General features: G+C 42.2%; 2 protein-coding genes across 5 annotated transcripts; one reads left to right on the top strand and one right to left on the bottom strand.

Annotated features, from left to right (window-relative positions):
• Positions 1-892: 892 nt before the first annotated feature.
• Positions 893-12261, bottom strand: ubl3b (ubiquitin-like 3b). Of its 3 annotated transcripts, XM_086084518.1 has the most exons (6): positions 9290-9441; positions 8857-8970; positions 5438-5546; positions 3995-4081; positions 3777-3854; positions 893-2294 (listed from the first exon to the last, which is right to left on the bottom strand). In XM_086084518.1, exons 2-6 carry the CDS (start codon positions 8881-8883, stop codon positions 2242-2244), a joined length of 354 nt encoding a protein of 117 aa, XP_085940644.1. In that variant the 5' UTR covers positions 8884-8970; positions 9290-9441; the 3' UTR covers positions 893-2241. The 3 variants fall into 3 exon arrangements, with proteins under 3 accessions (XP_085940644.1, XP_085940643.1, XP_085940642.1); XM_086084517.1 differs by lacking the exons at positions 8857-8970; positions 9290-9441 and adding an exon at positions 12081-12261; XM_086084516.1 differs by lacking the exons at positions 8857-8970; positions 9290-9441 and adding an exon at positions 5645-6461.
• On the top strand, positions 11747-17076 carry foxo4 (forkhead box O4). 2 transcript variants are annotated; one of them, XM_086084515.1, is made up of 4 exons: positions 11747-12316; positions 12402-13545; positions 14993-16423; positions 17034-17076. In XM_086084515.1, exons 2-3 carry the CDS (start codon positions 13081-13083, stop codon positions 16409-16411), a joined length of 1884 nt encoding a protein of 627 aa, XP_085940641.1. In that variant the 5' UTR covers positions 11747-12316; positions 12402-13080; the 3' UTR covers positions 16412-16423; positions 17034-17076. The 2 variants fall into 2 exon arrangements, with proteins under 2 accessions (XP_085940641.1, XP_085940640.1); XM_086084514.1 differs by having other exon boundaries at positions 14993-17076.
• The last annotated feature ends 5669 nt before the right edge of the window (positions 17077-22745 follow it).

Here is a 22745-nt window from a genome sequence, read left to right on the forward strand (position 1 = left end):
TATATATATATATATATATATAAATAAATATATATATAAATAAATATATATATAAATAAATATATATATATAAATATATATATATAAATATATATATATATATATAAATATATATATATATATATATAAATATATATATAAATATATATATAAATATATATATATATATAAATATATATATATATATAAATATATAAATATATAAATATATATAAATATATATATATAAATATATATATATATATATAAATATATATATATATATATATATATATATATAAATATATATATATATATATATATATATATAAATATATAAATATATATATATATATATATATCTAAAAAAAATATATATATATAAAAATATATATATATATATATAAAAACAAAATATATATATATAAATATATAAATATATATATAAAAATATAAATATATATATATATAAATATATATAAATATATATAAATATAAATATATATAAATATATATATATATGCAGTAACAAGATGGCATCCATATGTCATGTGACCAGCAGTTGACCAATCACAGCGGAGAGTACTACTCCATCAACAATTCTGGCCAGCATCACCTGCATTCTTGTGGCCATTTTACATTAAGGAACTAGAATTTAGAGGAATAAAAAAATTGTATTTTTATTTAATAAAAATATTATAGTGGAATATAGATGTCTTTCTTTAAAATGAGCTGTCATTTTCGGAATTTTATGTAGTACTGGTATCTGTATTTGGTATCTGTGACCACTCAAAAGAGTTGAGTATCGGTCTGAAGAAACATGGCATCTAACAGCTCTAAAAACGTGCCAAAGTCCAATTGCAGAAGGTTCTTAAACAAAATGAAAGCATTTGCTGCACACGCGTGAGAGGAATTCATTTCAGACAGAATTAATTATTTTTATTATTATTATTATTAATATTCACACTTCTATACAATATGCCATTAAATTTGGAGGTCATTGTAATACTTAGAACACCAAGTCAACCATTTGAAAGACAGCCTATGAATGAAAGTACAAAACAGATGACGTGAGAGAGGAGACACGAGGCAGCCGTTCAGGATTTTCTCCAGAGTAAAAAGTGGGCGGGGCGTTTGCCTTATTTCAAGATTGATCACGAGATCATTAGTTTGTACATGACGAGAGTTCATAGCGGTGACAAAAAAAAGATCACAATGCAAAGGACACTCGAAAAACAGAAACAAATAAGTTTCCCCACCTGTTAGCAAAGCTTGTCGCCGCTCTCTCGGAGACACCCCCCCCCCACCCAAGCATCAATCATACGCGCGCACACACAATCGCACACAAATACCTATACACGAGATAAAAATCGATATATTTCAGTTTCAATATTAATGATATTACTGAATTCCACGATAAAAGGCAAACGAGAAGTAGAGACAGCATTCAAATCAGCGGGAGGGCAAATCCACAAAAATGTCATTCCCGCAACCCCCCACCCCCCAAAAAAGAATTATTCTTCATTTTCAACTGGACTGGCCTGCTGTGACTCCAAAGCCACAGTGTGTTCCCTTTTGCAGCCGCCGACGTTGGCCTTCTTCCTTTCTTTAAAGTTATTTTCTGAATTTGTCAGCCCCCCTCCCCCCTCCCCCCTCCCAGCGCCAAACCCATTTCCGTTGGTCCGAACAAAGAAACATTTTCATGGCACAGATGCCACCGGTGCTGAGGCAGAAACGTGGGATGAAGGAGAAGATGGCACAAGTTCCGTTTGCTCCGCTGATGAAGCGAAAATAACATCCATGGAGGAGGAGGAAGAGGAGGAAGAGGAGGAGGATGAAGAACAACACACACTTGCCATGAAACTGGTTAAGTGCATTAAGGGGTTAACAAAGTTCAGTCCGAGTTGGGTATCCACAAAAGCAACCGGGTGTGTGTGTGTGTGTGTGTGTGTGTGTGTGTGTGTGTGTGTGTGTGTGTGGGGGGGGGGTGTGTGTGTGTGTCCAGCAGTTCAAGTGAGGGCACAAATGTTGATGTTTTCAAAGTGTTTTTTGTGGGTACGTTGGCACCAAAAAAAGAAAAGAAAAAAAGCCGCCTACAGGACAAAAAACAAAACAAAAACATCAACTAGATTTCCAGTGATTTAGTCCACCGCTGATAAGACGACGGACAAGAGGAGGAGGAGGTGTGTGTGCATGTTTTTGTGTGTGTAGTTATAGATACAGTATTTATGTAAGGGTGTCGGGGGGGGGGGGGTTCTTTCCTTACAAGAGGAGACAGCAATTGCTCTCTGTGGTTTTTTCTCTGTTTCTTTGACCTAAAAAGAAAGCAGACGACAACAAGTGAGATTGACAACGGTCGTCATGGCAACGTTTGGTTTCATTTTCCTCATGGCCAATCAAAGAAATGATCTTAAATGTGCTCGGTTGGGAGATATTTCATTCGTCCCCAACGGGAAATTAAAACATCTCATCAGCAATAAGAATCACACACACGCGAACAATTCAAACAAACAGAAAAGTTAAAAAAGAAGAACAGCATTTTGGAGGAATCCCGACTTTCAACAAGACAAAATGAAAGCGCAACACAGGAATGAATTGTTTTTTTAGACAATAAATGTGACGTAATGACATTGTGAAAATTGTTAGGTTGGATACATTTGTTAAGGGGTGGATCGACAATCGGCTGGGATATTTGTCATTTTGAAAAATATCAGTATCGGTCTTTTTACGAATCTGAAGGCCGATGCAGCTGCTATCTCACCGAGCGGTGAATGCTTGCAAACGTAGCAAATTTGTGATTTTTGTCAGGATTTATAAGATGTTTAGTGGTCACAGACGGGTTTTTATTTGTCGGTAAGAAATTGTTCAGAATTTTTTTTGAATGTCTGCAAAGATCTTTTGAAACATTTTACGAACTCTGACGATTTTCCATTTGCTACGTTCGCATGCATTTGTTGCTCAGTGAGATACAGGTAACTTTTCAATGATCTATTATTTAAATTTGACTTTATACAAGATGATGCGGACATCGGGAACTCCCGACACATTTTTTTTTATTAATTTAAAAATGATTTTTTACAGAGCTATTTACTTGCTTCGTTTTTCATTGAGTTGAACACATTCCGATGGCCCTGACAGCTCCCTGCAATTTTTGTTTTAATTTCTAAACAAAAGTAGTCTTTTCTTTATGTTTAAAATGAAAACAAAAACCTCCAAAGTTTAGAAAACTTGAAATTCAAATTTGTTTTGACAAACACGCTTAAAGGCATTTCAACAAAGTAATTGTTTTACATTTTGACGCTAATATTTGGCTTTCTTACTGCAAATGAATATCAGCTTGAAATTTAGCTTATCGGCTTCCTTGACTACTAATAATCGGTATCGGCCTTGAAAAAACAATATTGGTCTATCACTAGTTTTGTTAAAAAATAAAATAGATCGCTATTATGTTTCTTCTGACCAAAGTTTATCATCTGAAGATTAGCCGAAGCGATTATTCTGTTTTTTTTTCTTCCAGGGCTTCCAATCATCAACGTTAAACATGTTCAATATTTACAATTACAAGTCCTTGCGTGTGTTTCGCTACTGTAAGAGGTTGTCTCTCCCCGAGCGCTGGCGTCTCTGGTGGGATGAGATGAGGTTGAAGTGAGGATAAGAAGGACCCGGGAGGGCGCAAATAAGGAAACGAGATCAAGTCATGAGGCAGCGGTGCGAGCTTGGCTGACGACGACGACGACGACGCGTAACCTGGGAATCAAGTCCAGCACTGAGCGCGCTGCTCTAGTTTGTGTGCTTACCGTGCGAGTTGGGCTCTGGAAGCGTTTCCCTGGCAACCAGGTGCATGACGGTGGTTCGGCCCGGGGGCAACTTCAGCGCTGCAAGAAAACGAAAAACGGGTGGTGATTTTGTCATCTTTCAGTCAGCTCAGGATCAGAAAGAGGAAAAACGCCTGAGGACAAAAAAGCAGGAAGCGTTTTGGGGGGTTTTTGTTTTGTTAACTTCAAGAAATGGTCACCTCCGAGGGTGACGTTGCCGTGAAGAAAGCGTCCCTGGAAAATGAGGCGCAGTATGCTGGGACTGCTCACCTGCTCCTCCTCCCATCCTGATCGGCAAACACAAAGATGGAACTGTTTATGCAATCCGCATAGAGACATTTGGTCACTCTTTAATAATTCACATATTCATAGAAATATCATGAACACCTTAAAATAACCCAGGCTTAAAAAAACAAAAAATGAATTTTAAAAATATACATGTATACAGTAAAATTGTTAATCAGGGATAGACCGATAATTGGCGGGCCGATTATCTGCACCAATAATTGACAGAATCGACAGTTTGATGAATATCTGCATTTTTTTTTATGGGCTTGCCAATCAATTTATATCAATTTAAAACGGTTAACTTATATCGATTTCAATTTTCAGTTAACTTTGCAAGAGATGCTGCTGACCCTGCAAACCTTTTGTTGTTTGAAATGAAAACAAAGAGAGGTCAAAGTTGAACATTTAAGTTCTTTTGAAAACCCTTATTTACTGTACTCGCTATTGTACGTGCTGCAGAGCCTTGGAGCTCCCTGAACTTTTTGTGAAATTTTCAAAACAAAGATATCCATTGTCTAAGATTTTTTTTTAAATCTAAATTTTGCAAATCTAAAAAGTCATTGACATTTCTTTCTTTTCTTTTTTTTTAAACACCAATATTTTCCCTCTTACTGAAAATTAATATTGGCTCCAGGTTATCAATCTCCTTGACTACTAATAATTGGTGTCGCTTTCCGCCCTGAAAACAAAAAAATCATAAAGATCTTTTTCTAATGTTAACAAAGAAATATTACCAGAGTCTAATTATTTGCAATGTGTAAAAACAGGCGGGCATTGCACTCAATTATCCACTGGAGGCAAATGTTATTGTTCCATTTGTGGATCAAACACGTATTGTGCCATTTGTCATTCTCCATTTCCTAATTTCAACAAGTAGTGCAAAACGTATAAACACACTCAACAGTTGGACATTGAAAAGTTTAGAATAGGTCAAATGAATTGCGCCTGTAAAGATTACAGGCAATTTCCGGGTCCTTGGCTAAACGGATGCTTCAACAGGGACCTCACAGGACATCTCACCAAGATGTCAGGGGACAAAAACACACAGCTTTCTCCCACGGCGCCACCTCATGTAAACAAACTCTTCCGGGTCATTTGACCAAGGCAGAGTGAAAGTTTGAGTTGAAAAGTCGATGCTACGATGACTTGGTTGACGTCACGTCGGCCGTATTTGCATTTCAACTGGGAAATTAATTGAAAAATAGACATAACCAAATAAGGTATTGGCTAACTGGGAGGTAGCAATTCCATAAAAAGCTCCATTAGCATCATTTGACCTAGCATCGACTTTCATGCTAGTTTGCGGCACCCTGCCGCGTATTCTTTACAAACATGACATTTGGACCGCTGCTCACCCGTGGGCCAGTTTTCAAACACGTGCTTGGCGATGTCCGTGGCCGAGTCGTTTGGCGAGAAGGTGAAGTCCTGCGTTTTCCCGCTGACCAGGATGAGGCGGAGGTGCACCTGAGACATCAAAATATCATCATCATCATCATCATCATCATCATCATCATCACGTCACGGGAATAAATCCTTGGTGGATCCGGGCCACCACCTCTAACCTCGGCCGGCACGAGGGGACACGTGGGGGGCCGCGAGGAGATAAGCATTCCGCTCAAATGAGATTTAGACCCGTGGCCGATCTCCACCCTTTCTGACGCTGCGCCCAAGTGAGCGAGCGGCGTTTGCCAGATGCCGCCAGAGAGAAGGGGCGGGGCCTCCGTGCGTCCATTCATCCGTCCGTCTGTCTGTTGGTCTAATGCGATAACCGCAGGTGTCCCAGACAGCTCTGGGCCATCTTATTAAATTTGCATGGCCAGTGCGTAGCAAAGAGGTGGGGTGGGGGTGCACGCGGGCATGGGAGGGGGTTAAGCGGGAGTTGCACCACTAAGCAACAAGCTGGAACAAAGAACTAAAAATAGAACGGGGACTCCTGCTTTAAAAGGTTTTCAAATATGCAGCCGGAATTCCAAAAGCCGTCAAGGGAATATAAATGAGAAACACGCGTTCGCAACTCAACATTTTGAGGCCGACTTCACAAGAACAATTATTTCTGAGGCATCCCGGTGCGCTAGTGGTTAGCACGTCTGTTTCACAGTTCGGAGGTTGAGGGTTCAAATCTTGGCAAGTTGTCTTTTCATTTCCTCAAAGCGATGTTAACCGATAGTTTCTCATTTCTTGACTGCGAGAGATTGACGACAGGCACTACGGAATATTTTCAAAACTTGAAATAGGGTTGTCCCCCATCATTGTAAATTTCTGAGATTTTTTCTCGCAAATCTGCCACTTTATAAAGTCGCAATTTATCTTTTCAAGTTCAGAGCAAATATTTGGAACATGAAGCTGACATAAATTTGTCCATCGCAAAATACAAATAGTCTCCACAAATACACATCCTTTTTTTTCCTCTGCATTTATTATTGCTAAATTGCGTTAGTGACTCCTTTGCACAACGTTGTCTATAAAATAAACAATCGCATTGAATTTTTTTACTGCCTCGACATTTTTTTAATGCTTCTATGCCATTTAAGACCTTCATTTTGATCAAAAGACATTCAATGAGTTTTGATGCTTTTTAATGACCTGCGGAAACCCTGCAAATTGTGTCAAATTCCCCGCGGTTTGTTGGCGTCAAGAAAGCAGCAAAGTGAGAACAAAGAGCACGAGGTGCGACGTCAAAACAGGGCAATCCCGCTCTCTGATCTGTTTACAAATACGACGCGGCCCCCAACGTGCTCGCCCCTTCCCCCCCCCCCGTGAACCGGATAACCTCAAAGTGGGGTTACATACCCATGTCATATTAACGAGCTTCCCCTCCCCGTACGTCCCTTTCATCCCCCCCCCCCTCAAATGAAAACAACCTCCAATCTGCCCCGTTTCCCGTGGCAACATCTTACATCGCCGGCGTCCTTGACGCTCTCCAATCCAAAGGCCCGCACATCAAATCCTTCAAACGCTGTACGAAATGACTTCTTTTTTTTTTTTAATCATGATAATGAGGGGCTACCGGGGCTCTCAAAGGCTTAGCCACTCTTGATAGCTTTACATTTTCCTACAAAACACCAGCAGCAACCCAGCTAATGCTCCAGGGAGCTATAAAGTCATGCTTATGGACCGGACAAGGCGACCGACGTCGTTAAGGATTAATGCACCTTTTACGACAGGTTCAACGAATTTCTGTGTGCCAAATACAGCAAATCTTCCCATTAACATATTTTAATGGGTTTATATGAATGAAATTATGGTTTGTTTGTTTTTAAAGCCCCCATGAGTCTTTTTACACAAACCTGTTTTTTTATCATTTTGAATGTGCTTGCATTCACTTGAACGACATAAAAAAACGAAGCAATTTTCACAGGCTGACATTGATGAGAATATCAAAACAAATGAACACTTCATTTTTAATGACAATTTTCTTTCTGTATTAGCCATACTTTTTAAAATTAAAGCACGCCGGTGAAAAAACACATTTCAACCTTAACAAATAATAGTCGTGATTTTTTGATTTTGTAAACGTTTCCAGCTAAAAGCTACTAAACTAAATCATCATTTGAAAAAGCAAACAAGCTGCATTTCAGTCACACATTTTGTTTGACAATGTTTACAGCGCACAATAAAGGATGGCATCTTTCTCTTATCTTAATAATATTTTTGTGTGGATGTGAAATCCTGAGCTCAAATATGACAACTGAACACTTCCCAGGAGACAAATACCTGTTCCAGTGATCAAAAGCTATCTTTTACATTGATGTGTGTGTGTGTTGCCAATTCGGGAACAGGGGGGGGGGGCACGGCGGTCAGGAATTAGCGCCAACCGGGGTACAATCAATGGGCGTCGCAACCTTAAAAGGAAAGTAGGGCAATGTTTTAACTGAGATTAGACAGATGGCGTTCACGGGGGCAGCAGTCGCCGTCTCGGCTAAGTGTTTACGGACATTGGCTAATCCCTTAGCGCGGACTACCACACGTCTGCCCAACCACACGCCTTCCTCCGACACGAGACAAAAAACGGCTTCAAATGGAGGAGATAATCACCAAATATCAACACTATGGCACCGATGGATGGATGGAAACTGACACAGGCATCTCATAGAAGTTATGATGATGTCAAGGGGTATCAGTTCTGGCAAAAAAAATTATTCTCAGCTTTTATATGGGTCATTTTCATTTACTATCTGAGAAAGAAACATAGCAGTGCGCAGTGTCCATCCGTCGGACTGTCTCCCTTGAGTTGAGACCCCCCCCCCATCATCTTATCTTTTTAGACCGTCAAAAACTCAACATTTGTCCGGACATTCAATTATTTCAACTTACATCCAGCTGCAAATTTAACATTCAGCCGGAAATTTTACATTCAGATACAAATTCGGCTGCAAAACATCCCTTGATGTGTCACTCGGAAATGCCAGTCCAAAGCAATTGAGCGCTCATCCAACCTCAGCCAATCAATGGACCATAACATGGTCGGCTGGTGTTGGATGCCGCTGCCTGGCCTGGTGACCTGGAAGTGGAAGTGACGTTTAGACGCAGATTTTGGTGCAGACTGTTGATGGCGAAAACGACGAAAGAAAACAAATCAGTGCTGGTAATTCAGATTCAGAATCTGGTTGACACGGACATGCTTCCTTCAAATGACAGAATGGTTTGTTTACCAGTGAAGGCATCTGAGAATGATTCGACTTTTTCCAGCGTGTGACGTCATGGTGATAAGGTATATGGTGTGGAACATTGAGTGCAAATCGCTAAAGTGCATTTAGTGGAGAGGCTGACTGACCATGTCGAGGTCCCGGTGGGTGCTCATGGCTCAGCGAGGAGACGAGGCAGTGTAGCCGGAGCAGAGAGCGAGCAGGACGGGCGTGCTTCAGCTGCAGCAGTCGGGGCCAGAGCCCTGACACAAACAACACGGCGGAGGAAGCGTTTACAAGCAGCGCCGCAACTGCACGGCATCAATTGTGCGGAAGGCGGCGTCGCTCATATCAACCACTTGCTCTATCCAAATATATGACATAAATACGTCAGGCTGCCTCGAAGCTCCTGACAAAATCGAGCCCATCGAAGTGAGCCGAAGGAAGGAGGGAGGGAGGGAGGAGGGGGGATTGGGCTAATGTTAGCATTAGCTTACGCCAAACCAGCCGCCGCTGGCTATTAGGAAGCTAAGTGGCTAAGTGCAAAATACACGCCGTCAATTTGCTTGACGTCGAGCTCACCTGCATTTGACGACGGCCGTCAAAATGCGCATTCAGCAGCGTGGAACAATCATCGAGCGGCGCTTTTCTTACGGCGGAAATTTTCGAGTGCAGCTGGATCAAGCCGAATGTGAAGCTCGTCGGCTAATGGACGCGAAGACGCCGGATGTCAGCTGATTGTAAACACAAAACAGCCGCAAGGCACGCTGGGAAATGACGTTCATACGCGACGACTGTTCATTCTCAATTCATCAAAATTGGCACAGAGTACAATAATTAGTAGTAGCAGAGGTGGCAAAACACACACTCAATGATACATTCTATAAAATAATAAATTAGATTAAAATCAAGTAGTCAATCTAGCTTAATGTGATGTAACAATTTTCATTTCAAGTAAAAAGTAGCCTAAGTTATGAAGAAACAAAATCAGCACATACAAAAAAACAAGTTAAAAAAACTGAAATAAATCAACACAAATATAAATAATTGGTTGTCCGCTTACGCATGATACCTGATCTACTTGAATCACAAAGTATTTGTACTTACTCGCACTGGTATTTAGGATTGTGCTGTAGCTGTCGCACATTATAAATGTGATATCAGTTAATTCATTTTTAATTACACATTTACAACTTAACTAGTGATGTATTTCAAAATATTTCTTGGTTAAAGCAAGGAATCAATTTTTAGGTCTTGTGTAGTGAAAACATACCATACACTTTTTGTTGTTGTTGTTTTTTGACTTAATAAATAAAGACCGCCATCCAAATATTGACTATTTTTTTTACATTAGACATGGTCACACTTCAACTAACCATTTTCTGTTTATATGTCTGTCCATTTTCTGCTTAGTCGTACTATTAGTATAGTATGATGCATACTAACCATCAAAAGTTAATGAAAGCACATAAGTGTAAAAAAAACTAAAACAAAAATTGTGCTCTCTTCATCTCATCCTACTGTACGAGTAACATTTGAGAAACGGATGCCCGGGTTCCCAGTTTAATAAGTCATCCAGCTACCAGCTAGCATGTTCTTTGAATTCAACCAAGAGCGAAGCATGAATAACAAAATACGCAAAGTATAATGCACTGTACTTTGTAAATCATCACACAAAGGCTCTGTCGGGAAGAAAACACACACACACACACAAAGAAAATGAATTTGAACTTTAGGTTTTGAACTTAATGAGCCATCATATGACATATGTTACTCTGGGTTACACATAGTATTTCCATGCTTCCTGTTTATCTGCTTCAATATTGATCATTAGAATAATGAAAGAGAAAGAACGGAACACATTGTTACCAGCCAGGTAAACAATAACCAACATGGAGCACAATTTGTCCCCTCCCATACAGTCGCTGTCCCAAAATATTTGTGGGGTTGGTATGGTGAGAATCAACAGTAAAACGTGATACATTGAGCAGTGGGGAAATCTTAAGTTAGCTATCTGTACTTTCCTCAAACTTATATTTACTTACTTATTTATTTATTTATTTATTTTTACTTGTCTCCTCGTCTCTAACTACATTTGAAAACAGATATAGTATATGTACTTAATAGCTGGATCAAAACAAGCTCGTTACTGGCACAGCGGACTTCATAATGTAAAAAACACAAATCTAAAAAGGTAAAGTCAACCGCAGTTGAAAATTTCACTGATTAATATCGAACAGCATTCAATTCAATGTATTTTTTTTTTACTTTTTGATTCAATAAAGGAGAAGTGGAATCAGTATTTTATTTTTAACTGAGACTTAAAAAAAAAAAAAAGTATCTGTACTTCTGTTTAAGTGTGACTATTTTCTATTTTTGCTACTTGTTGATTAATTCCCCCAAATTCGATATGTATTAAGTTAAATGACCATTTTTGATGATACAATGTGTTGTTTGTCCATCGTTATTACAAGAGTAACATACAGCATTTAATCTGTTACATGTACTTAATTTTACCTTATTTGTACTTGTCAGTGTAGCTTTATTGCAACATACATTTATACTTTTTAATTTTCGAAGAAACACTTTTAATCTATGACAGTGAGCTACAGTCTGCCATTTTTCATCACTTTATAAAATGTGTTATTATTCTTGGTAAAGTGATTACTGTTGGGCAATATATAATTTGCAAACTCTTGATTGGTGTTTTGTCCATTTGACTAAAAATAAATAAATAAAATATACACCACAAGTTACTCAAAAATTGCTAGTAGCTTTTTCACGGAATGTTCTTACCCCACTAATTTCGGACTACTTTTTCCTTGTCCTTGTTACTCTACTGCTACTCTTACTTAAGTACACCTTTGGCTACTGACCTCCGCTTAATACCTAACTGGGGCCCGTGGACAGTACGTACCTGGAATTTGGGACAGTTACGTAAGGCGCTATAAAAGGTTCAAGTTTTGTTTACGCCGCGTTCCCCGGCCGAAAGACTCCCTTTCCCAAAATGCACCTCGGCGCATGCGCAGTGCGTTTTACTTGACAGTGGTAAACAGACGTCAGAAGGGAGTCTTCGCCTCGAGTCAAAACAAAACAAACGCAAAACAAAACTATTCAAGACACCCGAGGAGAGCCTCGTCGGACCACCGGCACGACCGCAACTTCCATCCGAGTCGCCGCTGCCTCCGAACGGCCACTTCGGGCGAGTTCTCGGCGGACTTTTCGGCGCGTTGCAAACTCCGGAGTAGCAGCAGCTTAAGCGGCTAACGTGACCGGGGGGCTACCCGGACTTGTTTTTCACACACCAAAAAAAGTTGGAAGCCTCACCCCACCGGGTGGGGGGGACTCGTACGCCTCCGCCGAACAGGCTTACTTCATTCGGCCACTTGTTGGGAGTCGAGACGAAAAGACGTCGCGGGGGGAAGAATCCCGGCGCGGCGAGCTCCGGGGCCTGGGCGGCGGAGTCGGAGGCGTTTTGTAACCACCTCCCGTGGCATCGTGTGCGGCGCCACGAGTGGACAAACATGGCAGATGGCGACATGTGGCGGATTGTGCACGCCTGAAGCAACACTGCACTGTCCATTGGATTCTTGTAGTCGCGTACACTTAGTGAGTAGAATTCATCTTCCTTTTTTTGTTGTTGTTTTTTTGAAGTAATAGCCACCATTTTGTATGTTTTTTTCCCCTTCACTAGTGGTCAAATTGGTGTTGTGGTTGGTCTTCAATCTCGGCCCAGACTGGACTGTCAGCGTGTAGTGGTAGGGGTCGTTTGAAGGCTTTTTTTTTTTTTTAACTGGATTTTATTTTTATGTATTTATTTTTTTAAACAGTACGAGCTCTTTTTTTCCTATCTAATAATATATTATACTTGCCACAATCCTTCATGGGCAAATAGAAGTGGCAACGCTTGTCAACATCACTTTTGTTTACAAACTCATTCATTTACTGTCAAACTCTTGCAACTACTAAAAGTAGTGCTTGTAGATTAAAAAAAAAAAAATCGTTTTTTTTTTTACTTCAAGGTACTTTGAGTGCTTCCTTTTTTTATTTGTAGATTATTCATCCGTATAGGGGAAATTCATACGATTATTTCAAACAAAGGCGCTCCCGTTTCCTCCTCCTATATAAATCAGAAGGTTTATGATAGTTAGTATTAAGGAGATTATTTGGGTTCCCTAATCTCCAATCTGAGGATTAACTGGAGTTATTGGTGTGCCCAGATTATTACGTCCTTTTTTTTTTTTTTTAAGGACTCCAGTGTTTACTCCCAGTATATTATTGTTTTTTTTTTCCCTACCTGGAATAAAAACATTTAGAGGGTTGTAAGTAGTTCCGGTGTTTTGGAGTGTATTGGAAGTAGCCAAAAGGTGGAGATGGACGAGCGCATCGCCATGGAGGACTTGCCAGCGCCGCCCATCGACCCGGATTTTGAGCCGCAGAGCCGGCCCCGCTCTTGCACGTGGCCGCTGCCCCGGCCGGACATCTCGGCCGTGAAGCAGGAAGCCCCCGACGGCGCTGAATCCACCGCCGGGACCCCCCCCGCCGACGACGACAAGCCAGATCCGCAGCGGCAGCACGCGGCCACGTCGGAGCCGGAGAAGGCGGTGGGCGCCGCGGCGGGGGTGGCGGCCGACCCCGCCGCGGGCAGCGTGACACCTCGCAAGGGTTCGTCCAGGCGCAACGCGTGGGGCAACCAGAGCTACGCCGACCTCATCAGCCAGGCCATCGAGAACGCGCCGGACAAGAGGCTGACGTTGGCGCAGATCTACGAGTGGATGGTGAAGACGGTGCCTTACTTCCGAGACAAGGGCGACAGCAACAGCTCGGCCGGGTGGAAGGTCAGTCCACGTGCAGTAGACAACGACAGTGCTGCTCAACTGTTGGGTTGAGGCCAGCTACTGACAAAATACTTTCGTTTTGGGGGAAATGTACAGTGAGAAAAGTTTTGTTGAAGTGTATGTTCGCTTGTATTTACTAAAAAAAAATTGCCCATTCAGCATTTTTATGCTCAGGTCAAATCGATGTCATTTTCTCTCGCCATGAACGCAACTATGTTTTTAGAGCACTTCAAAGCAACGCCAGCTGCATACAAAATACAGCAACAAAGTGACAAAACGCCAAAACAATGTCGAGTAACAGGCTGAGTCAAAGGACAAACAATAAAAATGAGTTTCAAATTGGGGACTTTAGTTATGATTTAAAACTGTTAAAACAAAAATGAAGTAGCTTTATTTGTACAATTTGTCCAAATTTTTTTTAAAATTTTTACTTTTTATTTTTACTGTGTTATCAGGCAAATGGTGAAATCAGTCAAAAAATATTGACGGTATTTATAGGCAAGTAAAGAAATAGATTAACCATTCAAATAAAATAAAACACTTTTTTGACAGGCATAAAATAGAGAAATAGGTCATACTCACTTTTAGAATTTTTGTAAAATCCTTTTAACGAGATCACTTAAAAAAAAATGTTTGTATTCAAACATCTTTATTTTGTGCAACTCTTTAACTGTCTGGCAGTGGCAGACAGTATATTTATTTTATGCATTTACCTTCAACGAAATTGAGAACAGATCGCCATTTGCAAAATCCAATAAAGCAAAATGGACAATATATTTAAAAAAACATTGTTATCTATTACAAAAATGTTTTTATTTGTTGCTGATTATCACCAATTACAAGTTGGGTGTGCAACGTGTTCCCCTCAATGAACCGTTCACATTTGCCAAACAAAAACAGTCACAATTGCCGATAGAGGCCACAAGATGGCGGCAAAGCATTACATGAAGCTCCTCGCGGCACCTCCACACAGTTCCTTGGCGCTAAGATGCCATAGGATGGCAGGAAAGGAGTGATGGACAAATGAAGCTTCATGAAGCACTTGTGATATTTTTTGACTCCTCTAGATGGCATTCTCGGGTTAAAGATGCAGTGGAAATTTTAATTACTTTCCATTGCTTTAGCCTTAAACCTTTAAGGCAAGGGCGCCATCTAGAGGAGTAAAAGGAAAATATCTAAGGTGCTTCATGAGGCTTCATTTTCCCATCACTACACAAAAAGCATGAAACTCTTCAACTCACCTCAATATTGTTTATTGGTAGCGAGAGTTTTTACATGAAGCTCCTCAAATCACGTCAACATACTTCCTTGCTACCAAGATGGCACAGGGTGACGCCCCAAACAAAACAATGACAAAAAACAGAATATATGAATCCGAGAAGTTTTACGCGGGGAACATTTGAAGAGTGGCCACCGTGAAAATTGTGTTGTTTTTTTTTCCTCGTAGAATTCCATCCGCCACAATCTGTCGCTGCACAACAAGTTCCTGAGGGTCCACAACGAGTCGACGGGCAAGAGCTCCTGGTGGATGCTCAACCCCGAAGGGGGCAAAACGGGCAAAGCCCCCCGCCGCCGCGCCGCCTCCATGGACAACAGCAGCAAGCTGCTGAAGAGCCGCATGCGCGCCAAGCAGACCAAGAAGCAGGCGGGGGCCGGCGGCGCCGGCGGCGGGGGCGGGGCCCTGCAGGGCGACGGCGCGGTAGGGCCAGCGGGGGCCGGCGCCGACAGCCCCAACTCGTCCCAGCAGTTCCCCAAGTGGGGGGTGAGCAGCAGCAGCCCGTCGTCCCGCGGCAGCCTGGACGACGGCGACATGTGGACGTCCTTTCGGCCCCGCACCAGCTCCAACGCCAGCACCCTGAGCGGGCGGCTGTCGCCCATCGCGCCGGGCCAGGAGGACGACGACAACCTCGCCGAGGACGGGCTGCTGGGCCGCTACGCCGCCAGCGCCCTGACGCCCACGCTGGCCGAGACCCTCATGGAGGAGCTGGACCTGATCGACGGGCTGACCCTGATGAGCGGCCAGCAGGGCGGCGCCAGTCCCAGCACGGCCCCGCCGGCGCCGCCCACCCCGCTGCCGTCTGCCGCCACCCTGCTGCCCCGCGGCTCCTCGTCCTTCTCCTCCTTTCATCAGCTGCAGGCACCTCAAACGCCGCCCCAGCCGGCGGTGGGGCCCGCCGGGAAAGACTTTGGCAACTCCCTCTTCAACTCCTCCCACGGCACCGCCGCTGCCCACTACGGCGCCCACGTGCCGTCCAGCCTGGAGGCGCTGCTCACCTCCGACTCGCCTCCTCCCAGCGACGTCCTCATGGCGCAGGTGGACCCTATGGCGCCCGCCCCGGCGGGCCTGATGGGCCTGGGCTCCCCGGTGGTGGGCGTCAGGCCCAAACCCACCCAACTGCTGCTGGGCAAGGGCCTGGAAGCCGGCGCGGCGAGCCCTCGGAGCGTGCAGGCGCCCATGCAGCACCACCTGCACCAGCACCAGCACCAGCACCAGCACCAGCAAGCTCCTCTCGGGCTGGGCATGATCCTCTCCGGCATGTCGCAGGACCCGCTGCCGATGCCCGGCCTGAAAGCGCTGCACGCCGCCCAGCATCACGCCACCCAGCACCACGCCGTCCCCTCGGCCGCGGGCCCCTTCGGGGCGCCGCCCTGCTTCCAGGTGGCGCAGGACCGGCTGCCCACCGACCTGGACGTGGACATGTTCACCGAGAACCTGGACTGCGACGTGGACTACATCATCAACAGCGACCTCATGGACGCGGACGGCATCGACTTCAACTTCGACCCCTTCGCCGGCCCCGCCGGGCAGGGCTACGCCGGGCCCGCTGCCGCGCAGGGCGGCGCCCACAACTGGGTTCCCAGCTAAAGGCTTTGCCAGGTAGTTTTACTGCCGCCCTTCATCTCCTTTAGGTTGACGTTGCCCCCGTACGACGAGTATTTGCCCTCTTTTGTCTCCTTGTTTTTGTTACTTGTTGGTGCTCCGTTTTCTTGCTGCCCTTCGTCTCCTCTTGGATGTCATTTCAGCGTTTTGTTTTCTGTTTGTCTTTAGTCTTCAATTTGTCTTCTTCTTGAAAGGTTAACGCCATCGTTTTTAACTTTACTTGTTGTTTGCCGGCGCTCGGGTTCCTTTCTAACCTTCGTCTCCTCATCTCCTTTTTGCCCCGAAGCAGTGCTTGTCTCACTACCCTTAGTCTCCTGTTGGATAAGTTATTTATGTGATTGTTTTATATTTCTTCTGCTTTCTTGCTGCCCTTAATCTCCTCTTGGGTCAGTTTGTCTCATTACTGAGAAATACAAATCTGTATTATTTGCTTTTAGTTCTCCTGCTTAGTAACTTGCTCATGCTCCGTAAACCTTCTGCCCTTAGTCTCCTCTTGGATAAAATTCATGCTTTTGCTGAGAATGAAAAAGAAATGATGCATTTAGACATGTCAACATGGTTATCGTTCGTCCAAAAAGCTCAATTGTCTCCTGATGTTTCTTACCAGGAGAAGAGACCCCCCCCCCCCCATCCCCGACGTGGCCCCCCCAGGGAGGACAAAAAGTCCCGCCGCCTAGCCATGTGGACCGGCCTCTCGTCACGTGCCAACGCAACCGTCGACTATGCACGCGCTTTTTAGTCCCGCCCCTTCCTCCTCCTCCTCCTCCATTTTGTTGTTTTTCATCACATGGCTGCGGCCATTTTCTCCGTCAAGACTTCCTCAAGTCCGCCTGCCACTTGACGAGATGTGACGCACACACATCTTGCGGGCGGGCGGGCGGGCGGATGCCGAACCACGTCGACTTCTGGATGGACCTTGTGCGTGCGTGCGTGCGTGTTGACGAGCGGCCAGTTTCCCTGCAGGAGGACGAGCCTGCAGGTTCCGTACACAACGAGGACGCCGACCATCGTTTCTCACATGAGACGATAAATGACTTTCTTTTTTTCTTCCTGATTCAACACTAATTGTAATTTGGGCAATGTGTTTTTTTGTGTGTGTGTTTTTTTTTTTTTACTTCCCTGCGGTGTGTAACGTACTTAAGCGGGGTGCGCGCACAACGATAATCAGGACACGTTTTGGCGATTTCCCCCTTTCGCAATCAATGTCGGGAAAAAGGCCCGATTAGCAAATATCTCAAAAGATTGTTTTGTGCTGTGAGGTGTATTCATTCACACCCCTAAAACACACCCGCCTTAAACCTGTTCAATATTTCCGATGGAAAATCCGTCGTGTGTAAAGTTCAAACCGCGTTAGTTGGTCTGAGTGACGGACTCCCCAAAAAACGATTTAGCGGGGTGATAAATCATACCGTATTTTAGCAGTTTTCCTTCCGATCAAATTTGGCAAAGAGCTGATTATCGGACATCGCTAACAGATTCAACGTGCCGTGTGGGGCGCGTCCAACGTCTCAGAAAACAATCGGGGTTGGCGATCCTAAATAATAAACTGACACGGACGATAATTGGGTACACTCGTACGATCGATCGTCACTTCCCCTTAAATCGGTTGAATATTTCCGATGGCGAATTCTTGTGTGTGATCGTCTTCAAGTTACCGGAAAAGCTAACTGTTAGCCTAACTTCATCGATTTCTTCGTCGACATGTCCTGTGCTGCCACTCACAGGGCAGACTTGGTACTGCAGGAAAAACGAGGAGGCGTGCTTTTAGACGGGATTGCTATTAGGTGCATTTGTTTAGTTTTTTTTAAATGCAGTTGAACTAATAAAATGAAGTGTAATTTTATAAATAAATAAATAGGGCATTTGAGGTTAAATAGGCGACAAGTGATGGGTTGGCTTCCTATCAAATGTTGCGACCTGATTTTGGATTTTGTTGTCAATATTTTGGTGGCACTTACGTACGAGCAGGACCAGACATCCGAATTTTTTTCCTACTTTTGGTTTGAAACATTTCGACACGCGATGCACACGTTGCACATCAACAAGACGCGCTATGCAGATTTTATCAAGACAATTTTGAAGGAAATTTTTAGCAACAACAAAAACACGGAGGGTTTTACCATTTTGGCGTATACCCTCACTAACTTGAAAAAAACTTAATAAATAAAATATATTTGGTTATAGCTTTAATATACTATAGAGATGGAAAATAATAAAGTGATGCTACTTATAATTTTTTCTGTTTGTTTTTTTTACATTGGAGGATGCATTTTTCAGATTTGTAACGGCAATTTTTCTACACTTATTTTTGTAAAAATGGACGCACATGTAGAATTTTGTGAGTGTGTGTGTGTCTAACCTTACCAAAGGAACACTAACATTTACATTTGCATGGCATTTAAGGGGCGCACTCGACCCGACACCGTATCTCAGTGTACATAAAAGCTTTTTTCTTGTTTTTTGGGGTATTTTTCTAGCGTTTCCACATTCGTCATCTCAAAACGAAACCGTAAATAAAAAACAAAAAAAAAAGACTCATACAACTGTTACCTCTCAGGGTCGCTCAGAAGAAGAAAACAAGCTCAATCATGCCACAAAAGCAAAAACAAACAAACTTATTTATTTTTGTTTTTCTGCCGCGACTGGAAACTGTTTATTGCTTTTTGAGACCTTCTTAAAAAAATCTTTAAAAAAAAAAAAAACTCCTGCTATGCATTTCACTTGTAGCTTCTTTTTTTTTTTTTTTTGTGGGGGGGCTTTTTCACTTCCTGCCAAGGTTAAACACTAGCATGAGGTTGCTACAAGTGTGTATGCAAATTGTTCTCATTATTTTTTTGTGTGTATTTAATTTGCTGGTCATGTACAGTTTGTTCACCAATCATTTCACTCGTTTAAAAATGATTTTTGGTTCAACAAATGTTTTTTTAAAAAAAAAAAGTGGAAAAGCACTCGATTTGCTTTGGAGTGGTGCTACGAATCGTTCTGGATGCATAACAGGGCCTTGCTCAAAGTTATTTAGCTGCAAGAATCAAGCTTGTTTGGAATCGCTCTCCTTATATACGTATATATTAGGTCCTCAACCTGCTCACTTAACTCGTCCCAATCAGTTTTATGTATGGAATGTTAACTGTGCGCGTGTGACAAATTGCAACATTTATTCCGTACTCCTACTAGTGCACCCGCGTACGAGTATGCTCTTAAGGCAATTGAGCGCACTAGTAGCATATGGAATAAATGCTCAAACGGCTTCGTGAGCATTTGTTCCGTGTCCATTGATTCGTTGTCAGCTTTCAGTGTGACATTTTCACAAATTCCACCAGCGTGTCACTAGTAGCGTTGGTAGTGCACAGTTGTTGCATCGCGTAAAGTTTAGTTGTGCTACTAGTGTGCTGAAATGTCTTCCAGTAGCGGATTATTGAAAAGCATTTATTCACTATCCGTCATTGTGCTGAATTATCGCACTAGTGAAGACAAAGCGTGTACTAGTACAGAAGCTGAATGTGGAATGAATGCTCCGGATTTCTTTTGATGTTTTTTTTCTTCTTCTTTTTCTTTCTTTGCTCGGCCTGCATGCGTGCTCACTCCACTCGTACTTGATCTCCATTTGGTCTTTTCGCCCCCTTCAGCTACTAGTTCCCCCTTCTCTGATGTTTTGGATGACCCGGATCCCCCCCCCCACCCGTCACACAGTATTTTAGAAGCTAGTTTCACGGGACGAGAGCAGAAAGCAGTTACGATGTTGACGATGATTGTTTTTGATTGAACTCCACAAGTACTTTTTGCTCTCCTTCCTCGTCCTCAGCGAGTCGAGCGAGATGCGAAAACGGAAACTTTACATGTCAATAAACTGCTTTAACCCACTTGGCCTTCCTCAAGTTGCTTGCTTTCGTTTACGAAACCGTCAAAATTACTATTTAATTAAAGGATACTTCACTTGTTTACAGCAATAAAAAAGTTAATATTTAGTTTATAATTAATTTGATATTTTTATTATTGTTAATGTACTATGGGCCAGATGCCACGGACTTCCGGGTTTCACATCAGCGCCGTTTCCGGCCACTGCTGACCGAGTTCCAACGCTCGCACCCGTCGTCGGGAACGCGCAACCGAGGGGCACAAGGGCGGAAGCACTAGCACCTTGTGCTCGGCCCACACGTCGCAAACAGCAACGGCAAAAAGCGCTGATGTGTGAAACTCGGAAGTCCCGCCTCCTCCGTGGCATATATTAATTAATACTTTTAAAAACGCATTTGCCACGCGCCGTCAATGACGTCACATCTACTCAGTATCAAGTAACAACCAATCACAGCTCAGCTTGCGAATAGCGCATGACCAAACCCAGATTACAGGTGAGCCGTGATTGGTCATTATCCTGAGCCTTTATCCTGTGATGTCATTTTTTAGTTGACAGCAAGTGGCAAACTTTGTTTTTCAACATATTAATTGTACAGGAATATAATAAAAATATCAAATTAATTATAGACAAAATATGAACCTTTTACTGCAAAAAATAGCTTAAAAAAGTAAATTATCCAATTAAAACGCATCAATTATATACATACATACAAATATATACATTGCATACATACATACACACACATATATACATAGTATATAGCATATTTAGTTAATGGTCAAATAAAAGTAATGAGATATTTTTGCAATTAAAATACAATTAGAGTTAAAAATGTTGTTTAGTTCAATGTTGACATTATTCAGAGTAAAAATATAGAAAATAGTAATAAATAAATAGTATAGTATAAAATATTTGATCTTGCGGTTAAGAAAATGGATGGATTAGAAATTCAAACTGAGCAGTTCGAGTGGTTCAACGTGGGGTGGAGCTAATTGGTGCAGCATTACATGTCTCCAGCAGAGGGCGCACTCTACTGACGGTTGACTTGAGTACAGTAATTGGGTTTCGGTCATTTTGTCATTTTTGATGTTCAATAAAGTAGGGGTGTGCCAATAAATCAGTTATTAGACTCATCGAGATTCGACACGTGATGATTTGATTACGATTCATAACTGTTCAAAAACGAATATTTTCCATAATAATGTGAGAATTCTCACTTTAGAGTCAGATTTCTCGCGTGCCTCTCTCTGGCTTTAGTACTTCGGCGGCGTCATTGCTAAGCTAGCAATCGATTTGATTTGTTTAGACGCGTAGCAACAATTGTTCCATGTTTCCCATCAGATGGCAAATGTGTTTATGCACGCGTTTATGTGGATTCGCGTCGACACAAGTCGCGTGGGTTGCAAAAATAGTTTGATTTCGGCGCGCGCAAGATTGTGTTTTGGGTCGTTGCAGAACTGCAGGAAAAATCTACTTTTAGCGGAGGTCTTTCTTTTCGATGCCTTTTTTTCAATTTCATTGACTTCATTTGATTTGTCTTGCTCAACCATCAGCGATCGACTTCTTTAAAATGCTTAATCCGTTATCTTACTTTGCAAGACTCAAAAGTTAGGTAAAAATCAACATTTTAAATAGATTGCCGAATTAAATGTTTGCAATTAAAGGTTCTTTGAATAATTACAATATCGCTCCAATTTGAAGGTGCAACAATTTAGATGGTAAATATTTTGTTAAACGTTTAGAATCATTGTTTGTCACGAAGTTGTCCAAATAATCCTTTGATTTCAGCCTCACAATAGTAAATATTCTCTGATTCTCTTTTTGTGTTGTGGAGTCACTACTCGTACAGCACGTCAAGCAATAAATTTAAAACAGGTTAAAAGCAGATAATTGCAAACCTTTGCTTTTATTTTGGAAAACAATTACCTAGAGAAAGAATTATTAATACTCGAATCGAATATACAAATATTCAATATTACAATTACAATTGTGACTGACATTAGGCTGGGAACAAAAAGTTTTGCCTCGAAGCATCAACAAAGACATTTTATTTGACATAAAACTCCTTTTTGCTGCATTTAAAAAGCACTTTAAATTACAAACCAATCCATACGAAAACGTGATTATTTGATGAAAAAGTCGTCAGATAATCCATTTGAAAAAGATTGGATAGTGACGAATCTTGAAGAAGTGCTGTGGGAACGAAAGATGGACCTTCCCACTCGGAAACTCCGAATTACGACCCACTTCTGTTCAGGTGATTTTGTTGTTTTTCATAGTTTTTATTGTTTGTCAAACCGTTTATGAAGACATTCCACAAATGAGCCAAAATGGACAGTTACCATGCGACAGAAAATCACATAGAAACTTACTGTAAAAGAGAATCCGACTTAATAACGACGTTTATTTCCTTAAACGACTTTTTTTCCCCACCGTTTGCCCGACTTCCGGTTGTTTGTTTGT

This window comes from Leptonotus elevatus, chromosome 9, assembly GCF_054856555.1.
Source record: "Leptonotus elevatus isolate MCC_2025b chromosome 9, RoL_Lele_1.0, whole genome shotgun sequence".
Classification (NCBI taxonomy): Eukaryota; Metazoa; Chordata; class Actinopteri; order Syngnathiformes; family Syngnathidae; genus Leptonotus; species Leptonotus elevatus.